Genomic DNA, 16,528 nt, shown 5'->3' with positions numbered 1-16,528 from the left:
GTCTAAGGGACACAGGCCCGTGTTCAATAAAAAGGAACTCAATAAAATATTTAAGGGTGAACACACAGCTGTGAGCAGGAACTGTCAGCTAAAAACATTCTGCGGTAAACTAGGCTCGGAGGAGCCAGGCCCCAGAGGTGGAGGTGCAGCAAGGCAGCACTGTGTCTCCGAGCTGCCCCTTCCCGGCCGAGGGCAGGGAAGTCGGGGCCGCTCAGTGCACAGCACTCTGGCCTTGGGGCTGGCCCCCACCTATGGACTTGGACCCTTCCAGAAACGGAATTCCGGCGGCAGCTCTGCCTCAAGCCGAGCAGCTCTATGCGGCTTTCAGAATCCAGATAGCTCCCCTTCCCTCCCCGGCCACCCCACATCACTTGTCTCAGGAACTCAGGGTCTGCCTCAAAATCACCCTCGCCCTCCTCCCTGGACTCCCGCACGCATCCTGCTTCCTCAGAGGCTCGGGCCAGATGGGGAGCAGTAAACCAGCAGAGCCTGTGACAGCACTGCTGACGTGCAGGACTGGAGGTATACTTAGCTGGTGGCATGAGACAGGACCAGGGAACAGGAGTCCCAGCAGCCCAGAGGGCGCCTGCCTGCAGCGGGCCCAGAGGCTGGGGTGGGAGGGGCGGGGAGGGGAGGGGAGAGAGGAGTGCCCAGGGGAGGGGCAGGGGAGCCTGCCCAGGCCCTCTCTCAGCCCCTGACAGGCAGAGCCTGCCTCTGGGTCTCCTCCCTGGCCCCCTCCATCTCCCCGACTCCCTCATTCATCCCTGATGGGTCCCTTGGCCCAGCCCGTCCCCTCCACTGAGACATAACGGGCCCCAATCCCTTGCTGCACCCAGGGTCTCCCTCAGACTGAAGGCAGGACAGAAGCCAGCAGCGCTGCTCGGTGGGCAGTGAAGCTTTGGGTTCTTGCGACACTTTGTTCCCAGGGACCCTGCACTTGGCACCCAGCTGGTCTGCTCCCTGTTCCACATGATCCCCACCGCTGGCCTTTCCGGACTGTACACATGGCCGTCTCTCCCCGGGAGTGCTCTCCCCTTTAGTCCTGGACAGTGCCTGGCTCCCACGTACTCTCAGCCAGCTTCCTGTCAGCTCAAGCCAGAGGCCTCCTTCACTGCCAGGACCACAGGCTCCCTCGTGCCCCCTGGAGAAGCGTCTGCAAGCAGGCCAAGACTGGTGGCGGGCTCAGTGGGAAGGCGGCCCTACCTCAATGCGGCCGGTGTCCGGCTGGAAGCTGCGCGAGGGGTCCTCAGTGGTGACCCGGCACTGGATGGCACAGCCGTTGATGCGGATGTTCTCTTGCCGCAGGCCCAGGTCAGGCAGGCTCCGGCCCTCGGCCACATGGATCTGGGCGTGGACCAGGTCCACACTGCAGGATGGGGGAGAGGCAGAGGAGGGGGAGAGCGTGAGGCAGGGGATGGGCAGGGCAGCCCCGGCCCCGCCGCCCCTGCCGGCTGACCCTTCGGCAGCCTCCTCCCAACCAGACCGGGCTGGGAACCCGCAGGGTCTGAATGAGGAGAACGCGGCAGCCAGAGGGGTGGCTGAAATATTAGCATCTACCTGATCTTGCACCCCCTCCCAAACTACTCCTCCCCACGCTCTGCCCTACTCCTTCCCTGGGGTCTCTCTGTCCTCCTGCCTCCCCCAAACCCTCCCTTGGCCAAGCCTGTATCTGAAGGCTCAGACCCTCATTCTTAAGAGTGGTATATGGTACAGGGTGTGTGCTGGGTGGGGCTGGGGGCCAGTTTGCAAGACGACAGGATTATAGTGAAGGCCAGGCTTGCTGAGATGGGGCCGCAGCTACTGGAGGGTCCACACTGGTGGGTGCCATCGTGGTCGGGATGCCACCCTCCCAGGACCTATGTTGCAGCTGGGCCTGTCCCCAGAGAAAGACCCTTCAGAGAAGATCTCACAGTACAAAGCTCTCCAAATGTGCCTGGTTTTCTAAGCACACCCTCGCTGACTGCCATGCTCCTAAGGACAGCAACAAATCGAAGTGGAACAGCTGTTAAAAAACTCAAGGTTTTAAACTTATTGTCACCGAGGCTTATGATAAGGACAGCCTGGGAACTACTACCCTGGCGGATCTTCCTCAGTGTTTCGTATTTCCTGCTAAACCACTCCACAGTAGTGAGGATGATTACCGCGCATCGCCGTGTCTATACACCGCAGACTATGGCTGTGCTCTTTCCAAGCTTCACCTCCACAGTAATGCTCTGGGAGTCACTGTCATTCCCATCAGAGGAGGAGCCCGAGGGCCAGAGAGGCTGCAGCCCACCCAAGCTCTACGCAGCTAGTGACTTGGGAGGAAGCTGCACCCCAGTCTGTGTCTGTCTGACATAAAACCTCTGCTCTCGAGCAAGCAAAGACTCCCATCCTTAGCAGAACAGGCTCCGAACAGGCTCAAGATTGACAACAATTTTACAGCAACGCAATGGGGAAAGTCTCACGGGGCCAGAGGGTGAGGCCGGGGCATGTGCCTCACTCAGCCTTTACCTCGAGAGAGCAAGGACTCTGAGGCCTTCCGTGCACCTGCCAGGCAAAGGCAGGCGCCCCGGCAGCGTCCTGTCTCAGGTGGGGTCAGGGGTCGGGGAAGGAACTGTCTGAAAGGTTCCATGGTGAGATGGACTGACCCAAAGCTAGGGTGTAACACTTGAAAGGCTCAGTGTATGTATTTTGAAACCATGAAAGGCCATATTAATTGTTTATAAAATGGGCAGGTTTTTTTGGAATGTCTCTACGCAATGCTTGTGGGAGAACAAACTGGAACAAGGGGTCTCGAAGGCTCTTTAGGTGAGATGTTGCTTATCCATTGCTCAGGTAATCAATCCTACTAAAGGTGTCTATCCTCAGAACTCTTCAGAGAGGTGGGCAAAGATGTAGGCCCAGAGATGTGAACTGACACACCCTTAATAACTAGAAAAGCCAAACAACCGGATTGTCTAAAAATAGAGCAATATGTAGATAAGTCCTAAAATACCCAGAAAACGGAATAGTGTGCAACCACTTAAAGTATTTGGAAAGAATGGGAATGCCTTAGACAAATATTAAATTTTAAATGTAGAATAAAAGTTCTGTACAAAACATCTCAGTTGTGTCAAACTACTTATGTAGTAAATAAAGATGGAAAGAAACCAAAAGATTTAGTGTGGGCATAGGAGACACAGCACAGGGCTGGAGACGACCAGCTGTGTGACCTTGAGCAACTCTCTTAACCTCTCTGAGCCTCAGTTTCGTCATCTGAAAAATGGGGTTGATTGGCACCTTCTTCCAGTGAGGTCATGATGTGCAGCACACATCACAGCCTGCCGGGAACCTCCTCAGCATCCCGTTTCTGAGGGGTGGGGTTCTGAGTCATTTTTATTTGCTCCTTTGTACTAATTCTTACAATAACCATGTAATGCTTTTATAATAATAATTTTCATAAAAAGTAAGTACCTGGATCCCTAAATATTCTCTACCAGTGGACATGAGCTGAGCTCCCGCTGCCCACTCCCTAGGAACCACCTGATGTGGATTTCACACAAGATGGGGGAGACGCCCCTTCCCAGTACTGCTCCCCGCCGTTTGCAGCCGCGGGCTGGTCACGGAGGCTGCCCCTGCGTCACTGGGTCGACCCCTGTGCTCACTCGGTGATCTCCTCGGTGACGGTGTGCTCCACCTGCAGGCGCGAGTTGACCTCGATGAAGTAGTGCTTGCCGTACTTGTCCACCAGGAATTCCACCGTGCCCGCGTTCTCGTAGCCCACCTGTGGGGTGCCCTCATCAGCAGGGGCGCAGTGGTGGGAGCCCGATGGGGATGCAGGCTCACCCACTGGGCTGGTTCCATAATAAAACAGACTGCGGCAAACCCTGCCCCAACCGATGGCAGGCAGCCCACCAGCCCTGCCCCCGCGAGGCGAGAGCCCAAAACCCACAATGGGCCCCGGCCTGGACATCTTACCCCAGGCCTCCGCAGGAACCTCTGAGGGCCGCACACAGCTTGTCCGGGTGAGACACGAGCAGAAGCTCCTGTCTGGCCCAGACGGTGCCCTCTACCCAGCAGCTCCTCAGCTTTTGGACACAGGCCCACCTGCGCATACCCCGGCCTCTCCTGGACCCTTCTTATTCTTAGAGGGTCTTCAGAAAGTTCCCCTCTACTTTACTCCAACATCACTTCTGGCCACTACCCAAAGAGATGCCATTTGAGAGGAACCAACAGATAAGGCTCTAACTCAAAATACAAGCCTAATTCTAGCTTCACTTCTGGTCCTACCAAAACCACAAACTAGACTTCACTCAGCTCCCTCAAATCTGTTCTGGAAGGAGACACAGCATAAGCCAATAAATAAGACCAAACTCAAGGCAAGAATAGTCCTCTTATAAAGGAACCAAAATCTCAACTATAATTAGACCCTAATCAATGCTGCATGTTAGCCGTGGCTGGCTTTCCATTTGGGGAAGGTTACAGAAGCGTCCATGGTCTGTGGGTGCGGGCTGCCTGAGAGCCTGAGGGAGCTAGGGTCTGGAAGGAGAGCGGGCCCAGCGGGGGAGAGCAGCCGGGGAGAGCAGATCTGAAGAAATGTCCACTTGGGCCTCTGGGATGGGGAGGCAGAGGCAGGGGTAGGATGCCTGGCCTCTGAGTGGGGGTGGGGTCAGGAGGGCCCCAGCGGAACAGAGAGCAGGGTCCCTGCTGCAGCCTGGTCACGTGTGGCAGGCACTTTCCTGGGCCGGCCTGGGGGTAGTCCCTCCATATCCCTGCAGAGCAGAGACAGGCGGAGGAGGACCTGGGGAGCAAATGGGTTGCAATAGATGTGATGTAGGGGACAGTTAAGAGTAAGCGAGGGGCTTCCCTGGTGGCCCAATGGTTAAGAATTCGCCTACCAATGCAGGGGACACGGGTTCGAGCCCTGGTCCGGGAAGATCCCACATGCCACGGAGCAACTAAGCCCGTGTGCCACAACTACTGAGCCTGTGCTCTAGAGCCCGTGAGCCACAACTACTGAAGCCTGCACGCCTAGAGCCCGTGCTCTGCAACAAGAGAAGCCACCACAATGAGAACCCCAGGCACCGCAACAAAGAGTAGCCCCCGCTCGCCACAACTAGAGAAAGCCCACACGCAGCAACGAAGACCCAGCGCAGCCAAAAAAAAACAGTAAGTGAGGAAGGAAGAGATGCTTGAATACTGTCCCTTAATCTGAACAGATCCCACTGACTCTCACTCCCTTTGTTCCAGGGGTTCGCTGGTGCTGCGCAGAAACTCAATCTGTGCAGAGGGCACTAAGGAGGGGCCGGTGGCTCTTTCCCTCCTCCTCTCAGCCTTTCTGGTCTCCAGGCTTGGCCTCTGGGCCCAGCGCCTCTGTGGCCGCAAAGCAAGGATCCCGAGGGCCCCGCATCAGCCCTCAGTCCTCCTGCCCCCGTCCTGGAGCTGGTCACCCTGGGCCTCCCTGCTCTGCAGCAGCTGGCCACATCTGGACCCCAGTGACCGCCGACCGTGAGGCTTATGCCAGCAGGAGCTCAAAGCAAGCCTGCAGGAATGGGCTCCTTGTCTCCACATGGGGAGGAGCCCGTGCCCTTGGCTTTCAAACTCTGTCCCCGAGAGCTCCTGCCCTTCACCTGCTTTGCAAGTTTGACAGAGTCACTGGTGAGCCGGCTCCGAAGCTGGGGGTCCAGGTGGGCAGCAGGGGCGATCTCGACCACCTTCTGGTGCCGCCGCTGGATGGAGCAGTCTCGCTCGTACAGGTGCAGGATGTTCCCGTACTGGTCCCCTGGGGTGGAGGTAGACTGCGCTCAGCTCCTCCTGGGACCCAGACACCCCTGAGCTGCTGGAGATCCCCGCGCAACCACTGTGGCCGCTCGGCACGGCTCCCAGCGGTGGCTCAGCCAGGACAGAAACGGGCACAACGGAGGCCTTGGGCCCGACCAGCATGGCCCCACAGCCCACCTTCCTGGGGAGGGTCTTCCTGAGGGAGAGCCCCTGCAGCTTTCCCAAGCCAGAAGGAGCGGGTCCTTGGCAGCTGCCTTGCGCTGTGGCCCCGGGAACACGCCCCACTCACCCAGGATCTGCACCTCGATGTGGCGCGGCTTCTCAATGAACTTCTCCACGAAGAGCGCCCCGTTCCCGAAGGCGGCCAGAGCCTCCGAGTAGGCCCGGGTGTAGTTCTCCTCCAGCTCCTGCGAGGGCAGGCGAGGGCCAAGGAGACAGTGAGTCCCAAGCTCTGCCGTGCATGGCCCCGCCCGCCCCCAGCACCCCAGTCCCTCTGCAGGTGGTCTCCCAGCCCTCGGTGTCTGCTCACCTCGTAGCTCTGCACAACCCTCATGCCGCGCCCCCCGCCCCCATAGGCGGCCTTGAAGATAATGGGGAAGCCGTAGGTGTTGGAGAAATGGTGAGCCTCGTGCAGGGAAGTGATGGGGGCATCTGTGCCGGGGACCACAGGGACACCTGTTGGGAGACAGGCAGGTCAGGCTGAAGCCCGCCAGCAGCGTCCCCCACCCCAGACAGCCCCCCTCAGGAGCTGCGTGGCCCCCGTCCTCACCTGCAGCGATGGCAATGGCTCGGGCCTCCACCTTATCTCCCATCTTGCGGACCACCTCAGGGCTCGGCCCAATGAACCGAACCCCGGCATCCTGGCAGGCCTGGGCAAAGTCTGCTCGCTCTGACAGAAACCCGTAGCCAGGGTGCACGGCATCCACGTTGTTTTCCTGGCGGGGGGTTGGTGGCGTCAGAAGAGTGAAGCTCACCTCAAAGCCCTTCACACGGGCCCGCCCAAACCCTGCAGCCCTCGCGCCTGCTCCCCCTCACTTGCTCCATTCATTCCCTCACTCACTCATTCCCTCACTCACTCACTCATTCCCTCACTCACTCACTCATTCCCTCACTCACTCACTCATTCCCTCACTCACTCACTCATTCCCTCACTCACTCACTCATTCATCCCTTCACAGGGACTCACTGCCAGCAGCGTCAAGTTTTGCGGGGGGCAGACACAGGACCCAGGCCTGGCCCTCAGGAGGCCCCCATCCCAGCCCAGCCCTGCTCACCTTGGCCACCTTGATGATGTCTGGGATGTGCAGATAGGCCTGCACCGGGGCGAGGCCGCGGCCGATGAGGTAGGCTTCGTCAGCTTTCTGTCGGTGCATCTGGCCAGTGTCCTGCTCTGAGTAGACAGCCACGGTGCGGATGCCCAGCTCCGTGCAGGCCCGGAACACGCGGATGGCGATCTCGCCTGGGGCCGGGGGTGGGCAACAGGATGGGAACTTAGATCCCCGGGTCCGAAGAGATGCAGCAAAAGGGGCAGGGAGCTGGGGCAGGGGCTGGACACTGGCTCCCGCTGTGCTCACCTCTGTTGGCCACCATGACCTTCTTGATGGGCTTGTACTCCAGGCGCCGGACACTGGGCGAGGCAGCGGGGGCAGCGGAGGTTCGGCGGATACCTAGGAGCCTCAGGCCCCCACGGATAGTTTGAAACTTCAGCATCTAGGGAGGGAAGTCATGGCCAGGTTAGAGAAACCTCAGCTCAGAGGGTCCCCAGGAAGAGCGGGGGTCCCGTGCCAGCCTCCCAGCAGCCCTGCATGAAAGCCAGCACCACTGCTGCCTCGATTCCTCCCTGCGGGGCTGAGTAACTATAGGGAAGGGAGCAAATTCACACCCAGATGGCACCCCAAGTTTACCCGCATACTCTAATACTCACTATAATTTCTAAAGCACCGCACTTCAAGCTTTTAAAGCAATTTCAGAGACGAGCCAGCAGCCCTGCATGACCACAGTGTGTAATGTCAGTGTCCCCTCTGCCGGGCACAGCTGTCCAGGCAGCCCCAGACTTTAGAACCTTCGTGCCCCACACTGACCCCTGCGTCCCTCCCTCAGGGTTCCGTCTGGCTGGGCAGGGAGGGTGGCAGTGGACCTCCCCGGGAGCAGACCCGTATCAGTGTACTCCAGGGAAGCACAGCCTCTACTTGGTTAAAATGCGGATTTCTTCAAACTGCAGAAACCTTCCTTGCTGCAAGGGCTACTAAGTAAATTAGTCATGGAACCCAGCTGAGGGCCAGTGAAATGGGCCAGTCACAAAAAGACAAATACAGCATGACTCTGCTCAGATGCGGTCCCTAGAGGAGTCAAATTCACAGAGACAGACAGTGGTGGGTGGGGGTGGGGATTTTTTAAAGGGGACAGAGTCTCAGTTTTGCAAGACGAAAAAGTGCTGGAAATGGCCAGCAGTGATGGTTGCACAACGGTGTGAAGGTACGTAATACCCGTGAACTAACTACACGCTTAAAAATAGTTAAGATGGCAAATTCTGTTATATCAGTAATATTTTATCACAACAAAAATAAATTGAGGTCAGTTTACATCCCAGAATGTAGAACATCTTCAGAGGTCAACCACCCGCCTCATTTTACAAATGAAGAAAACCAAGGCCCAGGCGAGCTTTAAAAAGTGTGTTCAAAGTCACACAGCTGTTACAGCAGAGCCCGAACTGGCATTCGGTCCTTTACCCTTGCTCCGGTGCCTTTATCCAGCTAACCACGTGAACTATTTCTCAGTAAAGTTTAAATGCTTGACTCAACCTTTTTGTTTAAGTAAGAAGCATAAATATATATTTATTTTTATATATAAAAACCTCAGCGTCATATTATGGCCAACAAGATGGATAAAGGGAAATAAAGACCAAATAGAAAGACAAGAGAAGAAAAGAAATAAGGAAATAAAGAGAAGAAAGAGAAGAGGGAAGCCCTCAGACCAGGGGAGAGAGGGCGGCCCACAGAGCATCAACCCCGCCAGGCACAGCACCAGGCGAGGGCGTCGAGAACAAGGCAGGAAGGCCTCTGCTCTCACAGGAGGTAGACCCAGGGAAGGAGAAGAGAAAAGGAAAAAAACAGACAGAAATAAGGTCCTTTCAGATCATGACTAGTGCCCCAAGGGCAAGAAAACAGGTAACATTTTGTGAATTACCGGGCAGGGGGCTGGATATTAAGTGGGCCTCTCCGAGGAGGGCACAGACGTGGGGACCTAAATGCAGGAAGCCGCAGCCACACACAGATCTGATCTGCAGGGAACGCACCCCAAGCACAGTAACAGCCATGGCCAAGGACCCGAGGGAAGAAGAAGCTGGGTGTGTCCAAGAAAGATCCGGTCTGACAGCTGGGGGCAGGGACCCCACGGCTGAAGGTGAGACGGGCCAGGCTGCCGAGGCCTCTGGGTACGTCCGCCTCTCACCCAACACGGTGGTGGAGGGCACGACCTGCTGCGTGTTTGGAAAAGATGCCTGGGTTGGGAGCAGCGAGGACGGAAAAAGGGTGCACGTGTGGGGCTGTGCAGGGGCTGAGACAGAGACAGCACCTCTGACTGGGGGGGACAGGGGGTGGGGAGGTATCTGGGATACAACAGGCTAGATTTGCTGAGACCCACTGTGGAAGATGAAGGGAAGGAAGAAGCCCAGGATGGGCGAGTGGAAGTGCCTCCCCCACCTCAGGAGAGACCAGACTGGGGGTGGGGACAGGCTGCCAAAGAGGTCAGAGCCAGGCAGGAAGCCTGGGCGCTTCAGCAAAAGGGTGGGGTTGGAAGCCCTGGGCCTGGGGTAGATCTGCTGGGGACAGAACAGTCAAGAGAGGAGGGCTTCCCTGGTGGCGCAGTGGTTGGGAGTCCGCCTGCTGATGCTGGGGACACAGGTTCGTGCCCCGGTCCGGGAAGATCCCACATGCCACGGAGCGGCTGGGCCCATGAGCCATGGCCGCTGAGCCTGCGCATCCGGAGCCTGTGCTCCGCAACGGGAGAGGCCACAACAGTGAGAGGCCCGCGTACCGCAAAAAAGAAAAAGAGAGAGGAGTGGCGGGTGCACCAACGTTGAGTCTGGATGAGGAGGAAAGCCAGGAAGCACCGTGGGGCTAGGGCAGAAGCTCTCGGGAGTTGAGAGCCTAAAGGGGCAGAGGCGAGGGCGGGCAGTGGGCGCCCGGGGTCCCACCAGCAGTGCGAATGTCAAGGGTGGGGCAGCAGCCTCGCTGGGCTCTGGCTCATCTTCTAAAATGGAGCACACAGTCCTTACTTATTAATACAAAGTGGACGAACCTGGCAGACACCCCCGTACGCGTCATGCAGGTTAACATCACCAGCAGGAAACAGCCATCACATGCCTCCTGACGGGCGGCCAAGAAGGACCTGCGGGTGTTCCTGCCACAGATGCCCAGCCTGAGTCTAATCGGGAGCCAACACCAGGCAAACCCAGACTGAGGGACGTTCCACCAAACCACTGGCCTGTACTCTTCACACGTGTCAAAGGTCATGAGGGACAAAGACTAAAGAACTTCCAGGTTAAAGGAGACTAAAGAGCCAGAACAATGAAATGCACACGTGCTCCTGGATTGGATCTTGGATTTCAGCTGCAGTAAAGGACATTAGGGGGACAACTGACAAAATTGAAATGAGGTCTGTACGTTACAAACGAGTATTGTGTCAATGTTAATTGTTGTATTGTGGTAACTTTAGACAATATCCTCATTCTTAGGGAAAAAACACTTAAAGTGTTTAGGAGTTTAAGGGCATCATATCTGCAACTTACACTCAAATGGCTCAGGGAAAAACATGAGATATGAAGCAAATGTGGTCAACGGTGTTTGGGAAACTGGGGTAAGGGGTGTGAGAGAACTCCCCGCACTGCTTCTGCAGCCTGTCTGTGGGTCTGAAAGAAGCCATGCTCCAGCTGGCGCCGATGGAGGAGCGACCCAAGGGAGCCCCCGGGACCCGCTCACAGTGGGTGCCAAGTACCAGCTGGGCCTCAGAGTGGAAACATTTGACTCCCACACCTTTCTGAAAGCCCATGAACTTCAGATGCTATCCTGTTATCTCCCCCTCGCAGGTCTACTGGCAGCACCTAATCCTCTGCACTGGCTTCCGGATTCAGACACCCACCCGCTAGGAGGGAAGCGCTTGCCCAGCGGAGGAGCCAGAAGCAAGCAGGCCCTGGCGGTCCATGGCGCGCACCCCGGGGAGCAGGTGTGGGATGCAAACCTCGCCCTCGTCCTGGGCACCAGACGCCTGCTCTGCTCAGGGCTGCGGGCGGGATCTTCCTCACTTATCTACAGGTGAGCAGCCTTATAGCTGGCACCACTGGCACGGAGATTCTCCATCCTCCAGGGACGTTTCAACTATTTCCAGGGAGGCACGCTCTTTTCTCCCACTTGGGTGGGTTTACTCCTGAGGACGCCTTAGGCACTACGCATTGTCCTGCGGATAAACAGACATTTCTGTCCTGTCCCCAACCACACATGCCCCAATCCCTTTTCCAGATAAAGAAAGAGATCCCTGGAGGTTATGCCCCCGGGCTGGGTGCCAAGTGCCTCCCTAGCTCAGTCAGCAAACAAGGGAGTCTGAATTATCCGGCCTTAGAGACCCACACACATTTCTGCATTTGACCCTCACACGTGCTCTAGACAGCAAGGGTTTCCCTGGCGTCCCACTTTACAAACCAAGAAACCAGGGTCTGGGCAGTGGGTGGTGGAGGTGGGGGGTCTCTGAACGCTCCGGAGCCCCCTGTCCTGAGCAGACCCTGGGGTGCGGGAGTGAGCAGGCAGATGTTTATAGAAGGGGAAAGGTCACGGTCCTTCGCTGAAGTCAGAGCAGTGGAAAACGTGGGCAGAGGGCAGCCACACGCACCGGCTGGCAGCCCAGCGTGAACCTGGAGTCAGCAGGCCTGGGTCTGGGCACCTGAGGCCTCATTCCCGCCTCTGTGGAAGTGGCTAACACCACCCCAACCTCGGCAGGTCGTCCTGTGGATCACTGAGCAGGGGCCCTGAGCGCCATGCCTGGGCGATGAACGTGGCCGCCATCGCCATCTTCCCACTGGCCTTTCCTCCCTGATGAGTGCAGGGCACGAGAAGGAACCCTCGGCTCTGGTGCCCACACCCGCAGGGCTCTCATTCCCGCCCAAACCAGTGATGCGGCCACCCGTCCAGTGGCTCTCGCTGGACAAGGGCCGGAACGTGCGCCCACAGAGAGCGGACCGCATTCTCGGGTGGGAAGACCTGCGCGCCACAAGGGAGCCCTGGGGCACTCACCCCACACCAGCCAGGCACCCAGGGCTGCTTCTTCCCAGGGAGGCCACGCCATCTGCTCGGCCTGAGTCAGTGGCCCAGGGTACAAAGTTCTCCCGCCCCAGTCTGCTGGAGGCAGGGACGGCTGCCAAGGCTGAAACTGGGGGAAGGGGCGCCCCGGAGCAGGGGAGGCATGGAGGCTGGGTCACGCAGGCAGCAGGAGCTTCACAGCCCAAAGCCTGCTCCCCGATCCCCAGGGATAGGGAAAGAGCATGAAGGAGGTGTTCTTTTTTAAAAAATTAATTAATTAATTAGGCTGTGTTGGGTCTTCCTTGCTGCGCGCGGGCCTTCTCTACTTGCGGCGAGCAAGGGCTACTCTTCGTTGCGGTGCGTGGGCTTCTCACTGCGGTGGTTTCTCCTGTTGTGGAGCACGGGATCTAGGCGTGCAGGCTTCAGTAGTTGTGGCACACAGGCTCAGTAGTTGTGGCTCATGCACTTAGTTGCTCCGTGGCATGTGGGATCTTCCCGGACCAGGGCTTGAACCCGTGTCCCCTGCATTGGCAGGCGGATTCTTAACCACTGCGCCACCAGGGAAGCCCGAAGGGGGTGTCCTGAGGCAGGACACCAGCCGGGAGCGGGACAGCGGACTTCCTGCTGCCCCTGCAGGTGAAAGGCACAGAAACGTCAGCCAACAGGCAGAGTGGGGTCTGGGGAGGCTGGTCAGACGGGGCCCTCGTGGATGCCCGAGGGCACAGGTCACACTGCCCCTCAGAGCCTAGACACAGCCCTGTAGCTCAGTTCCCAGCTTAGTCACAAGAGACCCCCACCCCCTGACCCCGCAAAGCCACGCTTGGGTCTTGAGGACACAAAGGTGAATAAAAATCCTGCTGCGTTCCCAGGACACCTCAGAACTTGGTTAACCCAGCACCCAGCCTTTTCCCTTGTCAAGTCCCACTCCCCTCCCAGACCTGAAACCCAGGGGGTTCGGCTGCCTGGTGCCTCCTAAGGCCTTTCCAGAATCAACTTCAGCTGGGAGAAAACCTGCAGGACAGAGGTGAGCCACCTCACAGAGGCCTCCCTTCCAGGAAGCAGGCCCTTCGTGGGTCGAGTGTGTGATGCACTCACTCTGGCTGTGTCGAGTCTGAGGGTCCGGGGTGGGCCGAAGGAGGCGCTGAGTGGGCGGATTCCCGCTCGGGGTGGCGGAGGCAGGCAGCCAGGCACCCGGTGAGGCCCAGCAGCAGAAGCTCAGCGCCTGAGGTCTGAGCGTGGCCAGGCCTCAGGAGACCAAACTCCCTTCTGCAGCCCTCCCAGAGGGGCTGCCTCTGGCATTCAATGGGACCCCCGCCCTGAGACCAAACTCTGGCATCTTGCAGTGACCTGAGTGCCAGCCCCTCTTCACAGCGCCACTTTCGCAGAGCACTGGCCTTCCCTCAAGCACCGTTGCAGGCAGCATTCTCGTCCCCTCACTGCAGAGCAGAGCACAGGTGACGGCACCGGTCACAGGAGGGCGGTGTGGGCAAGGCCCAGGCTCCCACCATTGCTGCCACACTGTGCCTTGCTTTTGAGCTTTCGGTTGCGGGATGGGAACCCAGAAGTTCTCAAGGTCGTTGGCAGTTTGGCTGAAAATCTTCTTTTAAAACGCCGAGGCCTTCGTTAACCAAACCCGACGCCCTGGGAAGCCCTCGTGTTCTGTTGCATCAGCTGACCTTGCCCAGGGGAGCCACAAGCCTTCAGAGAGGGCGGCTGCTCTGCGGATGGATGGGACTCCCCCACTGGCTGGGTTCCCCCGGGGGGAGAGGCCCCTTGGAGGAGCCAGGGCACAGCCAGCCTCCGGTCACCTGCCTCGGGGACGCCACTTTGCCTTGCTCAGTGCCAGTGGCACACATGAGCAAAAATCTCCTTTTCTGACCTCAGAGATGGGGGAGTGATGAGCAAGAGAAAAGCAGCCGCCACCGCCCAAAGATCCCTTATCCGGTTTCCTCTCCAGTGAGCCGACAGGCCCAGAGAGGCCCGTTTGCTATTTTTGCAAATGCCAGCTGACAGATCCCTTTCCTTGGCCCTGGGGTGTGCATTAGAGACGGGGAGGAAGACGGCTTTGACTCTCACTTGGGACGTGTAAACAACGCCAGCAAGAATGAGGCACAGGGAGGCGGGGAGTGTTGGGAACACCTGTTTCTCCCCCGCTGCCTCTCAGCGTGACTCCACAGGCAGTCTCGACTTCTCTTCCAGCTTCAAACCTCCCCCCAACACTGAATGGATAAGCTCAGTGTTCTTTCCTTCCAGAAGGGAGTGGTGACGATTCAGTCAAGAGGGTGCTGACAACAACCTGGGGCACGAGGCAGGGGAGGTAGTGACATCGTCTGCCAGGCCCGGTGACCTGACCTGCCCCTGCGGCTTCTACAACATCCAACACTCGCCAAGCTCCACCTCTGTGCCAGGCCAGTGCCAGCAGGTGGGGACACAGCGGGGAACAGCACACCTAGCAGAGTCCCTACTCTTTCCCAGGCATTGGGCTCCACACGTACTAACTCAGGTCAGCCTCACAGCTGCTTATCACTGCCTTTGACAGAAGGAACCAGGCATAGTGGGATTAAGTCACACTCAAGGTCAGCCAGCAGGGGCAGTTCTGAGCCCTTTGTATGTCTCCTTCTAGAGCAAGAGTGCTGACCCATTAGGGTGTCCTCACCTAACTAAAGGAATAAATTATGGTTTTCATCAGAAGCACAGCGTGACAGGCACTTGGAAACCAAAAGCTAAAACCCCACTCCTGATAAAAATGCGTTACTGCCTGAACTTCGGCAGGGCCACCAGTGGGGCTCTGCACTTCTCACCAGGGAGCAGGCTAACAGAGCCAGCAATCACGTGTCCCTGATGAGCTAGGGCAGTTTCAATTCATCCAATAATCATCAAAATGTCACTAGAGGTCCCATTACTTCAGACCTAAACTACACTTCCCAGGCTGCCTCTTGCAACCAAGAGCAGCACAGAATTCCGCTGTCAAGCCATCACCATCCAAATTTTGGTCCAGACAATAAAGCCACTGGGCTCAAGGGCGTACGTGCTCTCAGCCAGAGCAGGCTTGCTGGGATCAGGGTAGGCGGCCACCTGAATAGCTGTTGTAGCCAAGCATCGGGCCCTGGAATGTTCCTTTGGGGATCTGTATTGCTTCCACCCTAAATATCCCTGTTCTTCACACAGCAGCTCCTGCAGACTCAGAGGGCAACTGTGGGCAGGAGGCACAGAGGAAAGTAAAGCTGTGGCCCTGCTTTGCGGGTGGCTGGCTGATGTGTTAGTTTTGGAAGCCCACAGACTGAATTGCCCGCCCCCAGTCCCCAAGTACCTGAGCACATCCATCTCAGACGTGTGTTGGAGCAGCCAGGTGGGGTGAGAAGAAGGGAGAGCGGGTCAGAAACAGGCCCCAGGAATCTCCAAGTTAACTAGTGAGGCTCCTACACAATTACTTCCTACTACCCACCCCCAGCACTAGCACCCCTACCAGGCTTTACCACCCTGCCCCCAGCCGGCCTCAGCGGCTGGCTGCAAGCAAAAGCAGGTCAGAACCAGAAAGAAAGAGTTCTTGGTGGAGGACTCCACACTGTGGCAGAAGCGAGCCTCTGATGGATGGGGCTGCTCTCGGGGAGCCTTCCTTCCAGGCAGCTCCGCGCTGTCCTAAACGTGTCGGATGGTGGCCCGCGGCTGGAGGCCAACGGGGACAGATGAAAGGGAAGGACTCCGCCAGACTTTCAGGGCTGCAGCGGCTGATATCAAAGCGCCCAAGAGAGGACAGACCAAGGCCGAGATTTCTGAGCAGGGGGAGCTGAAGGGAGGACAGGAGAAACAACGAAGGTGACAGATGAAGAAGAAAGGGGCGCAAGAACATCAAAGGCAGGACGAGACTCGGAGCGGAAACAGCGCGGGGCCTGGGGCAGCACAGCCCACCTCCCACCCTGAGCGGCGGGGCTCTGCGTCGCCCCTGGCAACCCTCGATTTAGGCGGCAGGCAGAGGGGAGAGGGGGTAACAGCGGCACCTGGGACAACGGGCCCCGCGTTGGCCGAGGGGATTTGTGGACTGGGAAACGGGGGAGGCTCAGAGAGAGAGGCGCATGAGGACTGATCAAGGCCCGCAAGGGAGTGGCAGGAAGCACAGGGTGAGGAGGGGGCCCGGTGGGCACAGCAGCGGCTGCCCTGTCCCAGCCTCATTTGAGGGCAGGGAGACTTTCAAGGCAAACACTGCCCCCTGGTGCAAAAGGAGTGCTACTGCCAACCTGTGCACGCCTGCCTGGGGACCTGAACGCCGGGCCAGGCTCACAGCCGGAATTTCGCCACTCGCGCGAATTTCTCCACATCCTTTAGATCCCACTCAGGAAGGTCTTCCTGGACTCCTCCACCACCCCAGGCTGTTCAGACACCCTTCCTCGGGCGGCCATCTGTCTTCACTGCAGCTCTGTCACTGTCCCTGCCACAACCCCTGTCCTCCTGCTTGTGGGGGCTCTCGGTGAGGCCGTGTCTGCGTCTGTGTCCTCAAG

General features: G+C 58.0%; 1 protein-coding gene across 7 annotated transcripts in view; it reads right to left on the bottom strand.

Annotated features, from left to right (window-relative positions):
• The window catches only part of PC (pyruvate carboxylase), a 102,228-nt gene that overhangs the window by 15,321 nt on the left and 70,379 nt on the right, over positions 1 to 16,528 (bottom strand). For 6 of the 7 annotated variants that reach the window (XM_024749153.1, XM_024749152.1, XM_024749155.1 and 3 more), the window contains 8 exons: positions 7,317 to 7,452; positions 7,017 to 7,201; positions 6,512 to 6,677; positions 6,272 to 6,417; positions 6,032 to 6,149; positions 5,592 to 5,743; positions 3,627 to 3,745; positions 1,204 to 1,366 (listed from right to left, as the gene is read on the bottom strand). In XM_024749153.1, the coding sequence (XP_024604921.1) occupies positions 1,204 to 1,366; positions 3,627 to 3,745; positions 5,592 to 5,743; positions 6,032 to 6,149; positions 6,272 to 6,417; positions 6,512 to 6,677; positions 7,017 to 7,201; positions 7,317 to 7,452 (1,185 nt within the window). Of the gene's footprint in view, positions 1 to 1,203; positions 1,367 to 3,626; positions 3,746 to 5,591; positions 5,744 to 6,031; positions 6,150 to 6,271; positions 6,418 to 6,511; positions 6,678 to 7,016; positions 7,202 to 7,316; positions 7,453 to 10,980; positions 10,997 to 16,528 lie in introns of those variants that run through there. The other variant, XM_024749154.1, reaches the window with a different exon arrangement.

Source organism: Neophocaena asiaeorientalis, unplaced genomic scaffold, assembly GCF_003031525.2.
Source record: "Neophocaena asiaeorientalis asiaeorientalis breed wild unplaced genomic scaffold, Neophocaena_asiaeorientalis_V1.1 scaffold43, whole genome shotgun sequence".
NCBI lineage: Eukaryota > Metazoa > Chordata > Mammalia > Artiodactyla > Phocoenidae > Neophocaena > Neophocaena asiaeorientalis.
The sequence above is the reverse complement of the archived record's forward strand: the minus strand, read 5'-3'. Positions and strand labels throughout refer to the sequence as shown.